This window comes from Xyrauchen texanus, chromosome 23 (assembly GCF_025860055.1).
Source record: "Xyrauchen texanus isolate HMW12.3.18 chromosome 23, RBS_HiC_50CHRs, whole genome shotgun sequence".
Taxonomy (NCBI): Eukaryota; Metazoa; Chordata; class Actinopteri; order Cypriniformes; family Catostomidae; genus Xyrauchen; species Xyrauchen texanus.
The window spans coordinates 3,006,271-3,026,231 of record NC_068298.1 but is presented as its reverse complement, the minus strand read 5'-3'; the positions used below and the strand labels follow the sequence as shown (position 1 = coordinate 3,026,231).

The 19,961-nt window shown below is 40.9% G+C and overlaps 1 protein-coding gene and 2 pseudogenes across 1 annotated transcript; all 3 read right to left on the bottom strand.

The window, feature by feature from the left end:
* Positions 1-2,053: 2,053 nt before the first annotated feature.
* LOC127663242 (protocadherin gamma-A4-like) lies at positions 2,054-3,760 on the bottom strand. Its single transcript, XM_052154767.1, has one exon. It carries the CDS (start codon positions 3,758-3,760, stop codon positions 2,054-2,056), a length of 1,707 nt encoding a protein of 568 aa, XP_052010727.1.
* A 9,549-nt stretch (positions 3,761-13,309) lies between these two features.
* On the bottom strand, positions 13,310-15,860 carry LOC127663241 (protocadherin beta-15-like; annotated as a pseudogene).
* A 1,341-nt stretch (positions 15,861-17,201) lies between these two features.
* On the bottom strand, positions 17,202-19,743 carry LOC127663240 (protocadherin beta-15-like; annotated as a pseudogene).
* Between the last annotated feature and the right edge of the window lie 218 nt (positions 19,744-19,961).

Here is a 19,961-nt window from a genome sequence, read left to right as displayed (position 1 = left end):
GCTTGATGAAAACAGCATGTAGAAGAACAACATGTAATGCAGATCAACAAAGCCACGATTGTACACAGACAAAACGAATTCCCCAAACAATCCAGAGACACGATCTGGGAAAGCAATAGGAAAAACAGCCACATTATTTTCTCTGTGATTTAGCTGAAGTGCTTTTTTAAAAGCATGTTTTAAAGTCAAATTTAATGACATGAATTTAAAAATATTTACAAAAGAATTAAACTACATATTAATGACTCATTGGAGAGAGGAATATTTTGCTAGTGAAGAACCGTCGCTACAACAATGACAATGACCGTAAAAAGTGTTCAGGCCACAAACAAAGGGAAAAAACTAAAAACAAAGGAGTAACAAACCAAACTAGTATTTTACTTGATTGCATTTTTTCACTTGACTTTAAATCTCTTGCAATCAAAAGTATAATTCAATGAAAAAATCATAATGAAACAATCAACTCAATGAGTAATTCATGACAATGGGCGAAACTATGGGGTGTAGACTGCTTTTCAGAATCCACAATCACATCTAATATTGTTCACAATTTTCTATAAAATGTACTTTAGTGAGACTCATTTCTATTTCTATAACAAGAGAAAAGAAACAATAACCAAAGAATGCAAAGTCTGTCCAATACAAACACATTTAAAAATATTTGAGTCCTCCTGAATATATTGAAAACAGAGGAATCATTAAATGGCAGAACAGCAACCATTCATTTAATCATTCACTCATTAAACTGAGCAGCCTTACAAAATAAATAAAAACAATTAAAATAAAAAAAATCAAGCACACAGATTAAAGTTCATATCTGTACAGCACCATGGACAGCAACATGAAAAAGATCCACATTACTCGGTGACCTGTAAGTGATTCAGTACATTTAAAATGTTGAGATTAAGTAAAAAAAAAAAAATACTATTTTACAACCTCATTCAGTATTAAAATCGTTTAATTTAAAGGATGGAAAAATAATTATAATACGCCTAGATTTCTCCAGACTTGGTGTGTAAGAGAAAAGAAAACTGACTCTTTACAGACGCGCAATATAATGTTAAAACATGGATAGAAACTGCTTAAACTTTAAAAAAAGTTATTTTAATTTTTACTTTAATCTGCTAAATCAAAAGTATTATCGCTTCATGAAATACTTCAATGAAACAATGAAATACTGTTCAAAGCAGTAAACCACCAATAAGCTTTCATCATTAATACATCACAAATTATTGTTAACACGACAAATGAAAACTTAAAATTAGTGATTCAATATTATTATACAATTCTGCAAGAAAGCAGTGGTCAGCATTATGGTGTTTTCCTGTTCCAAGAATAAAGAATGAAAAAGGGAAACGCATATTTTAAATAAGTAGATTATAATATAAATGAAGAAGAGTAAGAGAATCATTATTTATATTTCCTACCTGAAACCCATCAAGCCCATCAAGATCATCCACAGAGGACGGAGTCTTTTTCAGAGTCAGGTCAGAGGTCAGTGTGCCCTCATTATAAGATCTGATGAATTTGAAGTCACTAGTGCGCGAGCCCGTGGTCAGGTATGCGTCATAATTGTAAGTGCTGCGGAGAGTTCCCGCGCCCTCCACGTCTGCGTAATTTGGAGGCAGATACGCGCTGGGAATGGCTACAGCTCCATCAAACATCAGTCTCGGCTTTCTCCTGCGACAAAACCTCACGGCCAGAATGATGATGATGAAGGTGAGGAAGAAAGTGGAAACGGACACCAGCGCGATGATCAAATAAAACGTCAGTTTGGAGCTGCTCTCGTCATGAGACATGTCTTTCAGTTCAGGAACTTCAGCCAAGTTATCTGATATGAGTAAATACAATGCGCACGTGGCCGAGAGAGAGGACTGTCCGTTATCTCTCACGGAGACAATCAGGTTCTGTTTCATGCTGTCAGATTCAGAAATGTCCCGCTGCGTCCTGATCTCTCCGCTGTGGACACCGATAGTGAAAAGTCCCGGATCAGTCGCTTTAATAATGTGATACGAGAGCCACGCGTTCTGTCCAGAATCCGCGTCCACGGCGATCACCTTGGAGACCAGAGAGCCCCCTGCGCAGCTTTGGGGACCATCTCGGTCATGAAGGAGTTCCCTTCCGGAGAGGGGTATAATATCTGAGGGGAGTTATCATTCTCATCCGTTATGAAGACACTCACGGTCACGTTACTGCTCAGAGGAGGAGATCCGTTGTCTCTGGCTAACACGAGCACTTTAAAACTTCTCAACTGCTCGTAATCAAACGACCTCACGGCATGAAGGACCCCGGTGTCTCCGTTAATGGATAAAAAGGAGGACACCGGTGCGCCATTGACATCAGAGGGCAACAGAGAATAAACTACAGTGCCATTCTGTCTCCAGTCCGGGTCTGTAGCTGATACTGAACAAATAGAGGAGTCCGGTTTGTTATTTTCTTGCACATTAGCTCTGTAATTCTGCTCTTCAAATACAGGTGGGTTATCATTCACGTCCGCTACAGTGAAGTGAATATTCTTAGTGGAAGATAAAGGTGGAGAGCCCTCATCAGTAGCAGTAATTGTGATGTTATAATCAGACACCAGCTCGCGGTCTAATTCACCTGTGGTCACCAGAGAATAGTAATTTTTGATTGAAGGTACGAGTTTAAATGGGGCGTTTTGCTGAATGGAGCAGCGCACCTGTCCGTTATTCTCAGAGTCTCTGTCCTGCACATTAATGATGCCAACCTCTGTACCGGGTGATGCATTCTCGGGAATGGGGCTATTCAGAGAATTGATCATAATAAGTGGTGCGTTATCATTGACATCAGTAACATCAATTAATACAGTAGATCGTCCTGCTAGCCCTTGACCATCTTTAGCTTGAATTGGCAGTTCAATTAAACTCTCCTCCTCATAATCAATGAGTCCTGTGAGTTTAATCTCACCAGAAACTGCATCAAGAGAAAACATTTCAATAAAGCTTTCTGATAAATGACCAAATGCATATGTTACCTCTCCATTTTGTCCCTCGTCAGCATCAGTAGCGCTCACAGTAACCACTACAGTATCTACAGGAGAATTTTCAGGCACACTGATTTTATAGACGGCCTGACTAAAGACTGGAGCATTATCATTAGCATCCAGTACAGTGACGTGTATGGCTACAGTACCTGATCTCGGTGGAGTCCCGCCATCAACCGCAGTGAGAATTAAAGTCACCTCTTTTTGCTGCTCGCGATCCAACTCTTTATTAAGAACCAGTTCTCCATATTTGTTTCCATTTGCCCCAGTAAGAACACTCAGAAGAAAGTGTTCATTGTTTTGTAATGTATATGACTGCACTGAATTCACACCAATATCCGCATCATGGGCCTCATCTAATAAATAACGAGATCCTTTGTCTGCGGATTCACTTATTTCGAATTTGATTGTCTTTTCTTTGAACTGTGGTGAATTATCATTTATGTCCTCAATATTAAGAATGAAGCGATGCAGCTCCAAAGGATTTTCCAGCACGAGCTCCTGTTTTATTACGCATGAAGATTTCTTTCCACAAAGCCCCTCTCTGTCGATCCTCTCCGCTACGGTCAGTTCTCCAGTATTCAGATTAATGTCGCAGAATCGTTTTCTGTTTCCTTCAGTATCAATGCGAGCCTTACGAGGTGAGAGTCTGTTCACATCGAGCCCGAGATCCTTTGCTATATTTCCAATCACAGATCCGCGTTTCATCTCCTCCGGAAAAGAATAACTCACGTCTCCATTAGCGGTGTGCGCCATAAGCACGAAGAACAAAAGGCCAAACATCTGATACGCAACCCAAAATCTATTGAAATCCATATGGAAGCACACAAATAACCACGTTATAAAAAATAAAATAAATTCGTCTGTAAAAGAAAACGGAGTCGAATAAATCCAGGACGTGAGACACGAGTACAAAATGAGCTACTATCGACGTTTTCTACAGTGAAGAGAGCTGGAAGCCCTGCGCGTGACATCAGAAACAGGGTGGAGGAAAGTGCAATATGGTACTCAGCCTTTTACTGGTGAACAGCGACACAGTGAGTTAAACAAAGGAAATACACACCATTGAAATCTTTGACAGCATAATCAACCCGACATTGGGGTACAAATAGTGTGTTATCCATTAAATTACGTCACTATATTCAAGGCCCACTGCAGTGCCAATCCAATCAAACCTACAGGGTATACGGATATACGTTACATAAGAGCAAAAACCAGACAACCAGAGAAACTACATGTGCAGCACCACGGACAGCAACATGAGAAATAAACCCCTTCAGTCACCTACTGCTTACTAACATTTTACAAAAACATTCTGTACATTAGCATCAGTAAGTTCATTTTATCATGATACATATAGCATGGTTAACCTTTAGTTCTTAATACTTTGACTAATGTAAACATATATGTTAAATAGCATTAATAGGCCTATGTAGAAATTAACATTAATCAAAATGAACAAAGGCTCAAATGGTTTATTGTTGGTTCATGTTGACTTATGCTCCCGTTCTCTATTGTAAAAGTGTTACAGTAAATATTTGTTGCTGAAGTTGACGCAACTGGTTTGATTATTTAAAGCTGTATAATTTTACCAACACATCATATAACCATTTAGATTGCATACATTTATCCTAGAAATAATATGGGTCCAGACGTTATAACCAACACATGCTACTCTGAGTAAATGCTAATTAATAATCTGTTTGTAAAGGGGGGTTCATCAGCATCAACATATGTTTTAATCCAATGAGTAACTAAAAACAGCAATGTAAACACCTTTTATGACTTTATATAAACACCAACATAGACTCAAAACAAAGAGACAATATTCAAACATTGTTACAAAAACTCCCTGCACACAACGATGTATATGGTTCTGTATATGAGTTGAAGTTCCAGCAATATATAATTCAGACTTTATAACGTTCACTGTTGTAGAAAGTTAAGGTGAACGTATGAAAGTCAGATGCAAGTCTTAACTGTCTTTAAGGAGTCAAATGATGTGGAGGTTTGATGGTAAATGAAATACAACGAAGTATGACCGAAGTCAAACATATATCTCTCCCGTCAAAAGAAGTCCATAAGGTAATCAAACTGTCAAATGTAGCTGTTGAACATTGGTGACCTTGAATGTGCTCTTATTATGACTGTTGACTAAGGGGGTGAGTCTAAGGGGTGTGGTTCGTTTATTATGTTTTTTCAGGTGTTGCAATTTAATAAACGACTGCATGCTCCTGTGTGTGTGGGCACGACAGTCAAACGAAACTCGATGGCTACGTGAGTTTATTCCTCCGTCATGTTTTAGCCGGTTTTCTACCCTTTATGTTATGATGGCAAAATCAACAGGTTATGGGCCCAGGAAGGAGTTTGGAAGCCGGTGGAACCGTTTATGTTTTGACGGGGATGAGAAAAATTATGAACTGTGGGAAACTAACTTTCTGGCGCACCTGCGTCTGCTCAGTTTGAAGAGCACCATACTGAGCGAACCACCTAATGATGACGGTGTAGAAGAAGATGCGGAGAAAAATGAGGACGCGTATGCAGAACTGATTCAGCTGTTGGATGATAAAAGCCTTTCCCTTGTGATGAGAGATGCAGCGGATGATGGAAGAAAGGCGCTAGAGATTCTGAGAGAACACTATGCTGGTAAAGGGAAACCACGAGTGATCAGCTTATATACAGAGCTTAAGTCTCTTCAGAAAGCTGTCAATGAGAGCGTCACAGATTATGTCATTCGCGCAGAGACCGCTATTACAGCTTTGAGAAGAGACTTTAAGTGATGGCTTGTTGATTGCAATGGTTCTGAAGGGATTACCGGACTCTTTTAAATTAATTTCCATCCACATAACCCAAAGTGATGAAACGATAACTTTCACGGAGTTCAAAACAAAGCTGAGGAGTTATGAGAGCACAGAAAAGTTTAGTGCTGCCTGCTCAGAGGATGACAGCGTGATGAAGGTGAAAGCAAGAGACGGGTGGAAGATGAAATTGACCTGTTTTAACTGCGGACAGAAGGGACATAAGGCTGTGGAGTGCATTTCTACTACGAGTGAGCATAGAGAACAGCGACAGTGGTGTAATTTTTGTAAAAGTTCCACGCACAGGGATGTGAATTGCAAGTGGAGAAAGCGGGACAAGGTGAAGCAGGTGATGGATGAGGAGGAACACACCTTTGTTTTTAAGGTAGGCCAAGTGGATGCCGTCCTGGCCAGCGGGGTGAGGGAAAAAGGTCTCATGGTTGATACAGGAGCCACGTCGCATATCATCCGGGACATTACACAGTTCAAGGACTTTGATAAAAGTTTTGAGCCACATAAGCACATCCTAGAGCTGGCTGATGGAGAGAGGACCAGCGGTATCGCCCTGAGGAAAGGTACGGCCAAAGTTCGCCTGAGAGACAACAATGGTCAAGTGGTGGAAACGATGCTGATGGGGGCGCTGTACGTCCCATCTTTTCCACAGGACATCTTCTCAGTCAAGGCAGCGACGTCCCAGGGAGCGACGGTCATTTTCAAAGAAGGTCAGAACAGACTTGTTCATAAGAACGGTGTAACATTTGACATTCAGGTGTATGATAGACTGTTCTATTTAAGCACGGTTACAAATGATGTTGATCAATGTCATGTATGTTACGATATCCACACATGGCATGAAATTCTTGGTCACTGTAATTATGAGGATGTGTTGAAGTTGGAAAATGTTACAAAGGGGATTAAAATTAAAGGTAGAACTGAAATGTCTAATTTAAAATGTGAAGTGTGCATACAGGGAAAATTTGTTCAGAGCAGGAACAGGGAGGCAGATGAAAAAGCAAAAGTTCCTCTTGGACTTGTGCACACAGACTTAGCTGGACCTATGGAGCCGGTAGCAAAAGATGGTTTCAGATATATCTTGGCATTTACTGATGACTATTCAGGTGCAATCTTTACATATTTTTTGAGAGTAAAGAGTGATACAGTCAAAGGAACAGAGAAGTTCATTGCTGATGTTTCACCTTACGGTAAAATTAAATGTATGAGATCTGATAATGGCACCGAGTTTACATCCAGGGAATTTCAGTCCCTGCTCAGTAAAAATGCAATTAGACACGAAACCTCAGCTCCCTATTCACCCCATCAGAATGGGACAGCTGAGAGGAGCTGGAGAACTTTGCTTGACATGGCAAGGTGTATGTTAATCGAGAGTAGCTTACCAAAAATGTTATGGACGTATGCAATCCAGACTGCAGCTGTTATTCGCAACAGAATTGTGGAGTAAGGCCATGCAGGATGAGATGAATTCTCTTAAGGAGAATGATACGTTTACCCTTACAACATTACCGGAAGGTAAAAATATAGTGGGGGGCAGATGGGTCTACACATTGAAGGAAAACCCAGTTGGGACAACATACAAAGCTCGGTATGTGGCGAAGGGGTATAGTCAAGTTGCAGGCATTGATTATAATGAAACTTTTTCTCCAACTGCTGACATGACATCAATACGTAGTTTAATGCAAATTGCAGCTCAATATGGTTTAGAACTGCATCAAATGGATGTAAAGACTGCATATTTGCACGCCCCTATTGATACTGAATTATATATGGAACAGCCAGAAGGATTTGAGGTCAAGTCAGAAACAAGTGAGAGGCTTGTCTGTAACAAATCACTCTATGGTTTGAAACAGTCAGGGCGGAATTGGAATAAAATGCTAGGAGATTTTCTGATTCAAAATGATTTTATTCAAAATCCTGCTGATCATTGTGTATACAATAAACAAATTGGAGGTGAGAGAATCATACTGATAGTCTGGGTTGATGATCTTCTTATTGCAGCAAGTGATAGTCAGATACTCAGAAATGTGAAAAGAATGTTGGAGGAAAGATTTAAAATGAAAGATCTTGGTAAACTTACACATTTCCTGGGTATTGATTTTGCACAAGGAGATGGTGAGATAAAAATGAACCAGAAAAGGTTCATTATTAAGATTTTGGAGAGGTTTGATATGATTAATTGTAAACCAAGGTCAACTCCATGCGAAAACAGAATGCAATTTGATAATGAAGGTGAACGTGTTGATCTAAAAGCGGTATCGAGAAGTGGTTGGTAGCTTGATCTATCTAATGACTTGTACTAGACCAGATCTAGGTTTCATTGTCAGTAAGCTGTCACAACACTTTTCTGAACCAAAGAACCAACACTGGGTAGCTGCTAAGCATGTATTGCGATATTTAAAGGGAACTGTGAACAAGGAATTGTGTTATAGGAGAAATTATGTAAATCTTAATCTCTTTGCATTTAGTGATGCTGATTGGGCAGCAGACCAGAATGATAGAAGTACAACTGGTTACTGCTTTAGTTTGTCTGCCACTGGTCCTGTTATTTTTTGGAGATCCAAGAAACAATCCACAGTTGCTCTTTCCACATGTGAGGCGGAGTATATGGCTTTGGCAGCTACTGCACAGGAAAGCTTATATCTTGTCCAGTTATTAAACAAAATGGACAATGAATGTATTTACACACCAGTGACAATTTATGAGGACAATCAAGGGGCAATTGCTTTGTCAAAGAAACCTATATGCCGTCAAAGGTGTAAACATGTTGATATTAAGTATCATTTTGTTCGATCTGCACTTGAAGATGGAAAGATTCTGACCAAACCTGTAACCAAAGCCATACTTGATAGATTTGTGTGTTTTATTTTTGGTGTGATGTAAATGTACATGATAATTGTATGTTATTCATCCTAAGAGCAAGTGGGGGTGTTGAACATTGGTGACCTTGAATGTGCTCTTATTATGACTGTTGACTAAGGGGGTGAGTCTAAGGGGTGTGGTTCGTTCATTATGTTTTTTTCAGGTGTTGCAATTTAATAAACGACTGCATGCTCCTGTGTGTGTGGGCACGACAGTCAAACGAAACACGATGGCTACGTGAGTTTATTCCTCCGTCATGTTTTAGCCGGTTTTCTACCCTTTATGTTATGATGGCAAAGTCAACAGTAGCCATTTCCAACCATGAACCTCGTAGTAGTACTCAAATGTGGAAAAATCCCAAACAGGACAACAAAGTTGGCTCAAATATTGATTCAGCAGATACCAAAAAGTCCTTCTACAAAACGCCTCCTGTTAATTATCTGCATTAAAGCCACTATATTCAATAAACACAAAAATAATCTTTCACCATTAAATAAAACTTCAACATATACATTTTACTTACAGTTGAGCATGAAACAGAAAGTTTCCCAACCAGGACTTTGTTTGACCAAGGAGGTCAGCCATGATAATTTCTTCTACTGCGCTCAACTGTCTCTTTATCTAAGCACATAGGTCTCACTAATACCCCTAGTGGTGAGGACTGTAATGGCAGTTTAAAAAAACTAGGTAACTGACAGGTGTCTGTTACAACGTGACCAATGACTGGAAAATATACCCTAAAAAATCCATGCTAAAATCAAAATTAAAATAAATCTTGATCGAGTCAAGAAGGAAGTAAAACAAGTGTAACAGCAAAATAGAGCAAGCACTTTAGAGGCACACCTAAGATTTATAGTTTTTTTTTTCTCCATTTTTTATTATTTGATCTAAACTCAATCTAACTAGTAGATCAGGGAAAACTTTAATAAAACATGGAGAGAAAAAGCTGAAAACAGAAACACAACAATGGGCGACAATATAGTGACATGTGACTAAAATGAGGAATACGTGGAAAAATAACAAAAATAACAATTAAATGACAATTTAGGTTTTATAGATATTTTTACAATAAATAAATGAATAATATCCTAATATTTCAATCCAAATGTAAGATCACTGTAACCGAAAATATTGCAAAAACAAAAGAATGATGAATCCTACCTGAAAAGAATCGCCAATCTTCGCATCAAGCCCTCAAAAAGTTGATCATACATAAGTAAAATATGGATATAACAAAAAACTTAAAAGAGTAGGTGACTTCACAGGGTGAGACAAATTCTGTTTTGTTTGTATTTAGACCTCAAATGATCTCTTTAATAATAATTATAACTTTGCGCCTCTTTGCCCCCACCCATGTTACAGAAAATGGGGGCGGCGGAAGATCCAGAAGCGTTCTTGGAACTCTTTGAACGTACCACCGAGATTTGGGGCTGGCCGCACGACCAATGGGCAGCTCGCATTGTTCCTCTTTTGTCCGGGGAAGCCCAACTCACAGCTCAACAACTGCCGGCAACGAGCCTCCTGGCCTATACAGACCTGAAGAGGGCCATCCTGCAACGGGTTGGTCGGAGCCCAGAAGAGAACCATCAAATCTTCCGGGCTATGAAGCTTGAGAAGACCGACCGCCCGTTCGCCTTTGCCCAATTGCTCCGGGACGCCTGCCGGACGTGGCTGCTAGTGGGGGACCGCGACGTCGAGGGACTGATCAACCAGGTGGTGCTGGAGCAGTTCACGCAACGCTTGCCCAGAAGAACGCCGGAGTGGGTCCAGTGCCACCACCCGCCGTCGCTGGAGGCAGCCATCTGGCTTGCGGAGGACCACATGGTGGTGATCCCGAGGGTGGAGGAGCCCTCACTCTCTCTGCCCCTCTTCCCCTTCCCCTGTGTCTTCCCCTGTTCCCTCCCCCTCCCCCCTGCCCTTTCGTTCTGCTCTCTCTCCAGGGCCCGTTCCTGCCCCGTGCAGGCGAGGAGGGTTTCAGAGACCAGCTTCCCGGCCATGGGAGTCTACACATTCCCCTTCCCCGTCCTTCAGCCGCCCTCCCCCTCAGAAGGGGGCGCCCGCCGACGCAGGTATGGGCGTAGCGCCTGGGCCGGCATGTTGAAGATGCAGAGACCCGGACCACTTCCAGGATCAGTGTCCGCTGATGGAGGTGGGGACGGTGGTGCGGGTCCCAGATATCCAGCAGGCTGCCCCCGATCGGGCTGGAGCGTACCGGTTTACGGTAAGAATCAAGGGGTTTACTTACCAAGCATTGCTGGATACAGGGTGTAATCAGAACACCATCCACCAACGCTTGGTTCAACCCAGGGCTTTGGGCACAGCTAAACTGGTGAGGGTGAGGTGTGTGCATGGGGATGTTTACAAGTATCCTATGGTGACCTTGGTGATCAAATTCCGGGGGGAAAAACATAGAATGGAGGCAGTGGTTAGTTCCCGCCTCACTCATCCGCTGATTTTGGGAACGATTGGCCGGGCTTTAGAAATTTATTAGAGGGAATTTAAACGGATGGGTCCTGCACTAAAATAAGGAGATGTGCGATGTGCGATGCTTTTGCAGGGGAGGCGGAGCTGGGGCCGTCCTCGACCGCTTCAAGTCTGAATGACAAAGTCCCTGAGGGGGACTTCCCTTTGGAGCAGTCGCGTGAATAAACCCTTAAGCACGCCTTTGACCAAGTGAGAGTAATCGATGGTCAACAACTCCAGCCAGCCATTTCATACCCTTTTTTGCCATTATAAATGACCGGTTATATAGAGTGACGCAGGACGCTCAAACAAAGGAAAATGTAACACAGCTATTGATTCCACAGAGCCGCTGGGAAATGGTTTTCCAGGTGGCTCACTATAATCCCATGGCGGGTCACCTAGGAGAAAGGAAGACACTGCTCCGTCTAATAGCCCGTTTCTATTGGCCGGGCATTGGCGGAGACGTCCGTAGGTGGTGCGAAGGTCCCCTTCGAAAGAATTGGGATGGACCTCGTAAGGCCATTAGAACGGACAGCACGTGGACATCGCTTTGTATTAGTCCTGGTCTATATCCGCAAGCAGTGCCTCTGAGCAAGTGGCAATCCTGTTGACTGTGAAGCTGTGAGCACTGCTGTGTCAAGTAAAGCCTTACCTCTTTTTGGAAGCCCTGTTCCCAGTGTTCTCCTTCCCTCCTTAAAGACAAGCTTTACACAAGTCTATTCAAATGAGTTTTTAAACAAGACTTAAAATCAGACACAGATTCAGCAGATCTAATATCCCAGAGCAGGTTGTTCTATAATAGTGGGAACTTCAATACAAAAGCTTGATCAGCTTTTGATTTAAAGTTGAAAACAAGGTACAACAATAATCAAGATGAGATGAAATTAAAGCATGTTTAAGCTTCTCTCTATTCTTAAAACTCAACACACGTCTAACCTTGGAAATGTTCTTTAAATGAGTAAAACAAGACTGAACTAACTTCCTGACCTGATATTCAACATTTAAATTTGTATCAAAATAGATGCCCAAATTTCTCTCCACCAGCTGAATATTTGGGAGCACCTGATTAAGTGCTGACTCAATCTGACTATTTAATTAAAACAATCAGCCTGAGATTAAAATAAAAAACATTAATGAAACAAGAAAGAAAAACTTCAAAAGTCTCAAACCAACAAGTCATGACAAAATACAGTAAAGACTGAACAAGAGGAGTTTTGAAGTTGTATGCTCAATAAAAGTAGCTACTCAACAATAAAGGCAACATTTAAATCAGCCAAATACTTTTTTCATGCAAGCACTAAATTAGGCATTTTCTTTAATATACATAAAACTAGTCTAGTAGTCTTCTTATGAATGCAGTTTGATGAAAACTAAAACTAATGCACTTAAAATGTGTGTTGTACCTGAAAATACTGCGAATAAAAGTCTAAAATGAATCACCAATTCCACCTCAACCCTATAAAGATCATTGACACCGGAAGTTTACCGACAATTGCATTGAACAATTTACAAATTAAATCACTCATCGATTAAATTAACACAAAACTTCACTAAAACCATCAATAAGATCAATCATCAAAAACATTGCCACAGAAATAAGATACCAGAGAGCACCACTGACTCAATACAGACAATCAATCTAATGTTCAAAAATAAATATAATAAATCAAGTTTTTTGTATGTTACTGTAGAAAAGACCTACAACAGTGTACAACAACCAAACAGAAGGATCAGAAGACTTGGCAGGGCGAGAAGTTCTGTTGTGTTTGTATTTAGACCCCGAATGACAAGTTATCTGAAAAGATCTCTTTATAAAATTAGCAACAATGGAAACAAATTAAAGACACGAGGAAGGAAAAAAACTCAATATTGCAATAAAAAAGCAAGTAAAAAAAAATAAAAAAAATAAAATAAAATATTACTTTTAAAAGTAGCATACTTAACGTAGTTGCAGCTTTTAAGAATGTATCCAAAAATAATTAAAAAAATAAACACACATGTATATATGATTTTCTTTAAGAAAGCACTTAATGAGTCGTCATTTCCATGACTAGAAAAACGAGACTACCAACATTTAGAGCGGGGTCAAATGCAGTCATATACAAAGGGAGGCAATAATTTAAAATTGAAGCGAATAGAAGATAAATAAATTAATTAAATGCAGAGAAAATCAAATCATTACTCTTACCTGAAGCGAATCACTAATTTCTGCATCAAGCCCATCAAGATCATCCACAGAGGACTGAGTCTTTTTCAGAGTCAGGTCAGAGGTCAGTGTGCCCTCATTATAAGATCTGATGAATTTGAAGTCACTAGTGCGCGAGCCCGTGGTCAGGTATGCGTCATAATTGTAAGTGCTGCAGAGAGTTCCCGCGCCCTCCACGTCTGCGTAATTTGGAGGCAGATACGCGTTGGGAATGGCTACAGCTCCATCAAACAACAGTCTGGGCTTTCTCCTGCGACAAAACCTCACGGCCAGAATGATGATGATGAAGGTGAGGAAGAAAGTGGAAACGGACACCAGCGCGATGATCAAATAAAACGTCAGTTTGGAGCTGCTCTCGTCATGAGACATGTCTTTCAGTTCAGGAACTTCAGCCAAGTTATCTGATATGAGTAAATACAATGCGCACGTGGCTGAGAGAGAGGACTGTCCGTTATCTCTCACGGAGACAATCAGGTTCTGTTTCATGCTGTCAGATTCAGAAATGTCCCGCTGCGTCCTGATCTCTCCGCTGTGGACACCGATAGTGAAAAGTCCCGGATCAGTCGCTTTAATAATGTGATACGAGAGCCACGCGTTCTGTCCAGAATCCGCGTCCACGGCGATCACCTTGGAGACCAGAGAGCCCGCATGCGCAGCTTTGGGGACCATCTCGGTCATGAAGGAGTTCCCCTCCGGAGAGGGTATAATATCTGAGGGAGTTATCATTCTCATCCGTTATGAAGACACTCACGGTCACGTTACTGCTCAGAGGAGGAGATCCGTTGTCTCTGGCTAACACGAGCACTTTAAAACTTCTCAACTGCTCGTAATCAAACGACCTCACGGCATGAAGGACCCCAGTGTCTCCGTTAATGGATAAAAAGGAGGACACCGGTGCGCCATTGACATCAGAGGGCAACAGAGAATAAACTACAGTGCCATTCTGTCTCCAGTCCGGGTCTGTAGCTGATACTGAACAAATAGAGGAGCCCGGTTTGTTATTTTCTTGCACATTAGCTCTGTAATTCTGCTCCTCAAATACAGGTGGGTTATCATTCACGTCCGCTACAGTGAAGTGAATATTCTTAGAGGAAGATAAAGGTGGAGAGCCCTCATCAGTAGCAGTAATTGTGATGTTATAATCAGACACCAGCTCGCGGTCTAATTCACCTGTGGTCACCAGAGAATAGTAATTTTTGATTGAAGGTACGAGTTTAAATGGGGCGTTTTGCTGAATGGAGCAGCGCACCTGTCCGTTATTCTCAGAGTCTCTGTCCTGCACATTAATGATGCCAACCTCTGTACCGGGTGATGCATTCTCTGGGACGGGGATTTTAAGAGATTTAATCATTATCGAAGGGGCGTTATCATTGACATCAATAACATCTATAAATACAGTGGCATGACCGGCCATCCCTTGACCATCTTTAGCTTGAATTGTAAGTTCAATTGAACTGTCCTCCTCAAAATCAGTGAGTCCCGTCAGTTTAATCTCACCAGACACTGCATCGAGAGAAAACATTTGACGGAACGAATCGGATAAATGACTAAATGCATATGTCACCTCTCCATTTTGTCCCTCGTCAGCATCAGTAGCGCTCACAGTAACCACTACAGTATCTACAGGAGAATTTTCAGGCACACTGACTTTATAGACGGCCTGACTAAAGACTGGAGCATTATCATTAGCATCCAGTACAGTGACGTGTATGGCTACAGTACCTGATCTCGGTGGAGTCCCGCCATCAACCGCAGTGAGAATTAAAGTCACCTCTTTTTGCTGCTCGCGATCCAACTCTTTATTCAACACGAGCTCTCCGTATTTTCTTCCATTTGCTCGCGTAAGAACATTCAGAAGAAAGTGATCATTGTTTTGTAATGTATATGACTGCACTGAATTCACACCAATATCCGCATCATGGGCCTCATCTAATAAATAACGAGATCCTTTGTCTGCGGATTCACTTATTTCGAATTTGATTTCATTTTCTGTGAATTGTGGTGAATTATCATTGATGTCCTCAATATTAAGAATGAAGCGATGCAGCTCCAAAGGATTTTCCAGCACGAGCTCCTGTTTTATTACGCATGAAGATTTCTTTCCACAAAGCCCCTCTCTGTCGATCCTCTCCGCTACGGTCAGTTCTCCAGTATTCAGATTAATGTCGCAGTATCGTTTTCTGTTTCCTTCAGTATCAATTCGAGCATCACGACTTGATAATCTGTTCACATCGAGCCCGAGATCCTTTGCTATATTTCCAATCACAGATCCGCGTTTCATCTCCTCCGGAAAAGAATAACTCACGTCTCCATTAGCGGTGTGCGCCATAAGCACGAAGAACAAAAGACCAAACATCTTATGATCAATGCAGAAGGTTTTGAAATCCATATGGAAGCAGAAGAAACGACGTTATAAAATATGCCTAACGCAACATATAATTTAATGTAAGACTAAATGTCTAACATGAGACATAAATAAGATCAGAGAATGAGCCACTGTCAACGTTTTTCTATAACAAGGCGAGCTAAAAGCCGTGCATATGACATCATGAACAGGGAGGAGAAAAAACAATATGATTTCTAATTTATTACTGGTGAACAGCGACACCGTCAGTTAAATGAAGAAACTGCCCAAAACTCAAATCTCTGACAGAACTCGTAAACGCAACTTGAGTTAAACTAAAGTGTTATTAATCTAATGACACTCCAACATCAAGTTCCTGCCGCAACTTTCCATTTATTTGCAGAGTAGTTAATGCAAATAACAAGTAGTCTTATAATTTAAGTAAAAAAAAATAATAATAATAAAAATGGCTCTGATCAGGGATGCTTTAAATAAAAGCAAACAGAAAAACAAGAAACACTGTCTGCGCCGCATTTAAATGAAATATAACTTCAAATCCATATTTTACGAAAGTGCATAACAAAGAATACAAAATAATAATAATAATAATTGAAAAGCCACGACTGTGTGCAGAGTTGCAAAATATATATACAGTATTAAAAAAATCAAATACTGGATAAAACGAGAATTATAATATTTGCAGAACCTTGGACAGCGACAGGCAAAAATAACCTCCTTATTCCGGCCGCTATCGGTATTAAATACATAGAAATGATGATTGGTGAAATTGATATGATAATGTACAACCCTTTACAAACTACTTGTCTATCAAGAATACAAAACTTCCCTAAATAAAATCAACAACTGCACATTTTTCCTAATACATTGTACAGAAGGGAGGACAAGGGAAAGAGTCCGTAATTGCTTAAATATGGAATAAAAACAAACATGGCATCCTGATAAAGAAGTCAAATATGTGTTGGTCTTCAACAATAAAACTGAAGGAGCATTTAACAGAACAAAGTTCTGTGTTTCTTTTGTAATAAATCCTCAACTGACAATCGTGAACACAAGAGGGGATGAAAATTAAATATAATGTACATTTCAGAATCCATATTTACAACTAGAATGTTCAAAAGTCACTAAATGAAGCGATTAAATGAGCCATTATCAATGAAACTCAAGGACGTTTATACATTTTATTGGACAAAGATCCTGTCACCAAATCAAGGGTAGAACAGCAGGCAACATTACAACCCCCAAAACTGTTTCAATAGCACATTTTTATGTCACTCGAGTGAACTTTTCTTCATAAAAAAAACCAAGAGTTTCAGAATAAAAAAATAAAAATTTGAGAAGTTTAAAAAATGCAAGCATATATTAATACTCAGTCAAATGAATAAAAATGAATATGGATAAATGTTGTGCATTTTGAAAGGCATTAAAGGAAAAGGCTCATTCAGAATGAAAAACATTTTGGGAGAAATAAGGCAAAAAAAAAAAAAAAAAAAATTAGTGTGAGTTTGGAATCATAATTCCTACCTGAAACGAACCACTCGTGTCAGAATCAAGTCCATCAAGATCATCCACAGAGGACTGAGTCTTTTTCAGAGTCAGGTCAGAGGTCAGTGTGCCCTCATTATAAGATCTGATGAATTTGAAGTCACTAGTGCGCGAGCCCGTGGTCAGGTATGCGTCATAATTGTAAGTACTGCGGAGAGTTCCCGCGCCCTCCACGTCTGCGTAATTTGGAGGCAGATACGCGCTGGGAATGGCTACAGCTCCATCAAACATCAGTCTGGGCTTTCTCCTGCGACAAAACCTCACGGCCAGAATGATGATGATGAAGGTGAGGAAGAAAGTGGAAACGGACACCAGCGCGATGATCAAATAAAACGTCAGTTTGGAGCTGCTCTCGTCATGAGACATGTCTTTCAGTTCAGGAACTTCAGCCAAGTTATCTGATATGAGTAAATACAATGCGCACGTGGCTGAGAGAGAGGACTGTCCGTTATCTCTCACGGAGACAATCAGGTTCTGTTTCATGCTGTCAGATTCAGAAATGTCCCGCTGCGTCCTGATCTCTCCGCTGTGGACACCGATAGTGAAAAGTCCCGGATCAGTCGCTTTAATAATGTGATACGAGAGCCACGCGTTCTGTCCAGAATCCGCGTCCACGGCGATCACCTTGGAGACCAGAGAGCCCCCTGCGCAGCTTTGGGGACCATCTCGGTCATGAAGGAGTTCCCTTCCGGAGAGGGTATAATATCTGAGGGGAGTTATCATTCTCATCCGTTATGAAGACACTCACGGTCACGTTACTGCTCAGAGGAGGAGATCCGTTGTCTCTGGCTAACACGAGCACTTTAAAACTTCTCAACTGCTCGTAATCAAACGACCTCACGGCATGAAGGACCCCGGTGTCTCCGTTAATGGATAAAAAGGAGGACACCGGTGCGCCATTGACATCAGAGGGCAACAGAGAATAAACTACAGTGCCATTCTGTCTCCAGTCCGGGTCTGTAGCTGATACTGAACAAATAGAGGAGCCCGGTTTGTTATTTTCTTGCACATTAGCTCTGTAATTCTGCTCCTCAAATACAGGTGGGTTATCATTCACGTCCGCTACAGTGAAGTGAATATTCTTAGTGGAAGATAAAGGTGGAGAGCCCTCATCAGTAGCAGTAATTGTGATGTTATAATCAGACACCAGCTCGCGGTCTAATTCACCTGTGGTCACCAGAGAATAGTAATTTTTGATTGAAGGTACGAGTTTAAATGGGGCGTTTTGCTGAATGGAGCAGCGCACCTGTCCGTTATTCTCAGAGTCTCTGTCCTGCACATTAATGATGCCAACCTCTGTACCGGGTGACGCATTCTCGGGAATAGGGCTATTCAGAGATTTAATTATTATTTTAGGGGCGTTATCATTGACATCGACAATATCTATTACTACGGTGGAATAACTGGCCAACCCTTGACTATCCTTTGCTTGAATTGGTAGTTCGATTGAACTCTCCTCCTCATAATCAATGAGTCCTGTGAGTTTAATCTCACCAGACACTGCATCGAGAGAAAACATTTCCATAAAACTTTCTGATAAATGGCCAAATGCATATGTCACCTCTCCATTTTGTCCCTCGTCAGCATCAGTAGCGCTCACAGTAACCACTACAGTATCTACAGGAGAATTTTCAGGCACACTGACTTTATAGACGGCCTGACTAAAGACTGGAGCATTATCATTAGCATCCAGTACAGTGACGTGTATGGCTACAGTACCTGATCTCGGTGGAGTCCCGCCATCAACCGCAGTGAGAATTAAAGTCACCTCTTTTTGCTGCTCGCGATCCAACTCTTTATTCAACACGAGCTCTCCGTATTTTCTTCCATTCTCACGGGTAACGATGTTTAAATTAAAGTGATCATTGTTTTGTAATGTATATGACTGCACTGAATTCACACCAATATCCGCATCATGGGCCTCATCTAATAAATAACGAGATCCTTTAAGAGCGGATTCCCGTATTTCGAATTTGATTGTACTTTTTTTAAACTGTGGTGAATTATCATTTTTGTCTTCAATATTAAGAATGAATCGATGCAGCTCCAAAGGATTTTCCAGCACGAGCTCCTGTTTTATTACGCATGAAGATTTCTTTCCACAAAGCCCCTCTCTGTCGATCCTCTCCGCTACGGTCAGTTCTCCAGTATTCAGATTAATGTCGCAGAAGCGTTTTCCCTCGTCCTCGATATCAATTCGAGCATCACGACTTGATAATCTGTTCACATCGAGCCCGAGATCCTTTGCTATATTTCCAATCACAGATCCGCGTTTCATCTCCTCCGGAAAAGAATAACTCACGTCTCCATTAGCGGTGTGCGCCATAAGCACGAAGAACAAAAGGCCAAACATCTTATGATCAATGTAGAAGGTTTTTTAATTGATATGGAAGCTAAAAAAATAAACACTTGGATAATATTCCGTGGGTAAAAGAAAATTTAAACGTAAGCCTAAATCCAGAACACCAGACAGAAATACAAACGATCAGAAATGAGCCACTGTCGACGTTTTTCTATAAAGAGGCATTTTGAGCACTCCGCACATGACATCATGAACAGGGTGGAGGAAATTACAATATGAACTCCGATGGTTTTACTGGTGAACAGCGACACTCTGAGTTAAAAGAATACACTGCACAAAGTCAAGTCTTTAACTGCACAAGTAACCGGATCTTTCCGTTGAAAAGCGGCGAGATTAATAAAATGACG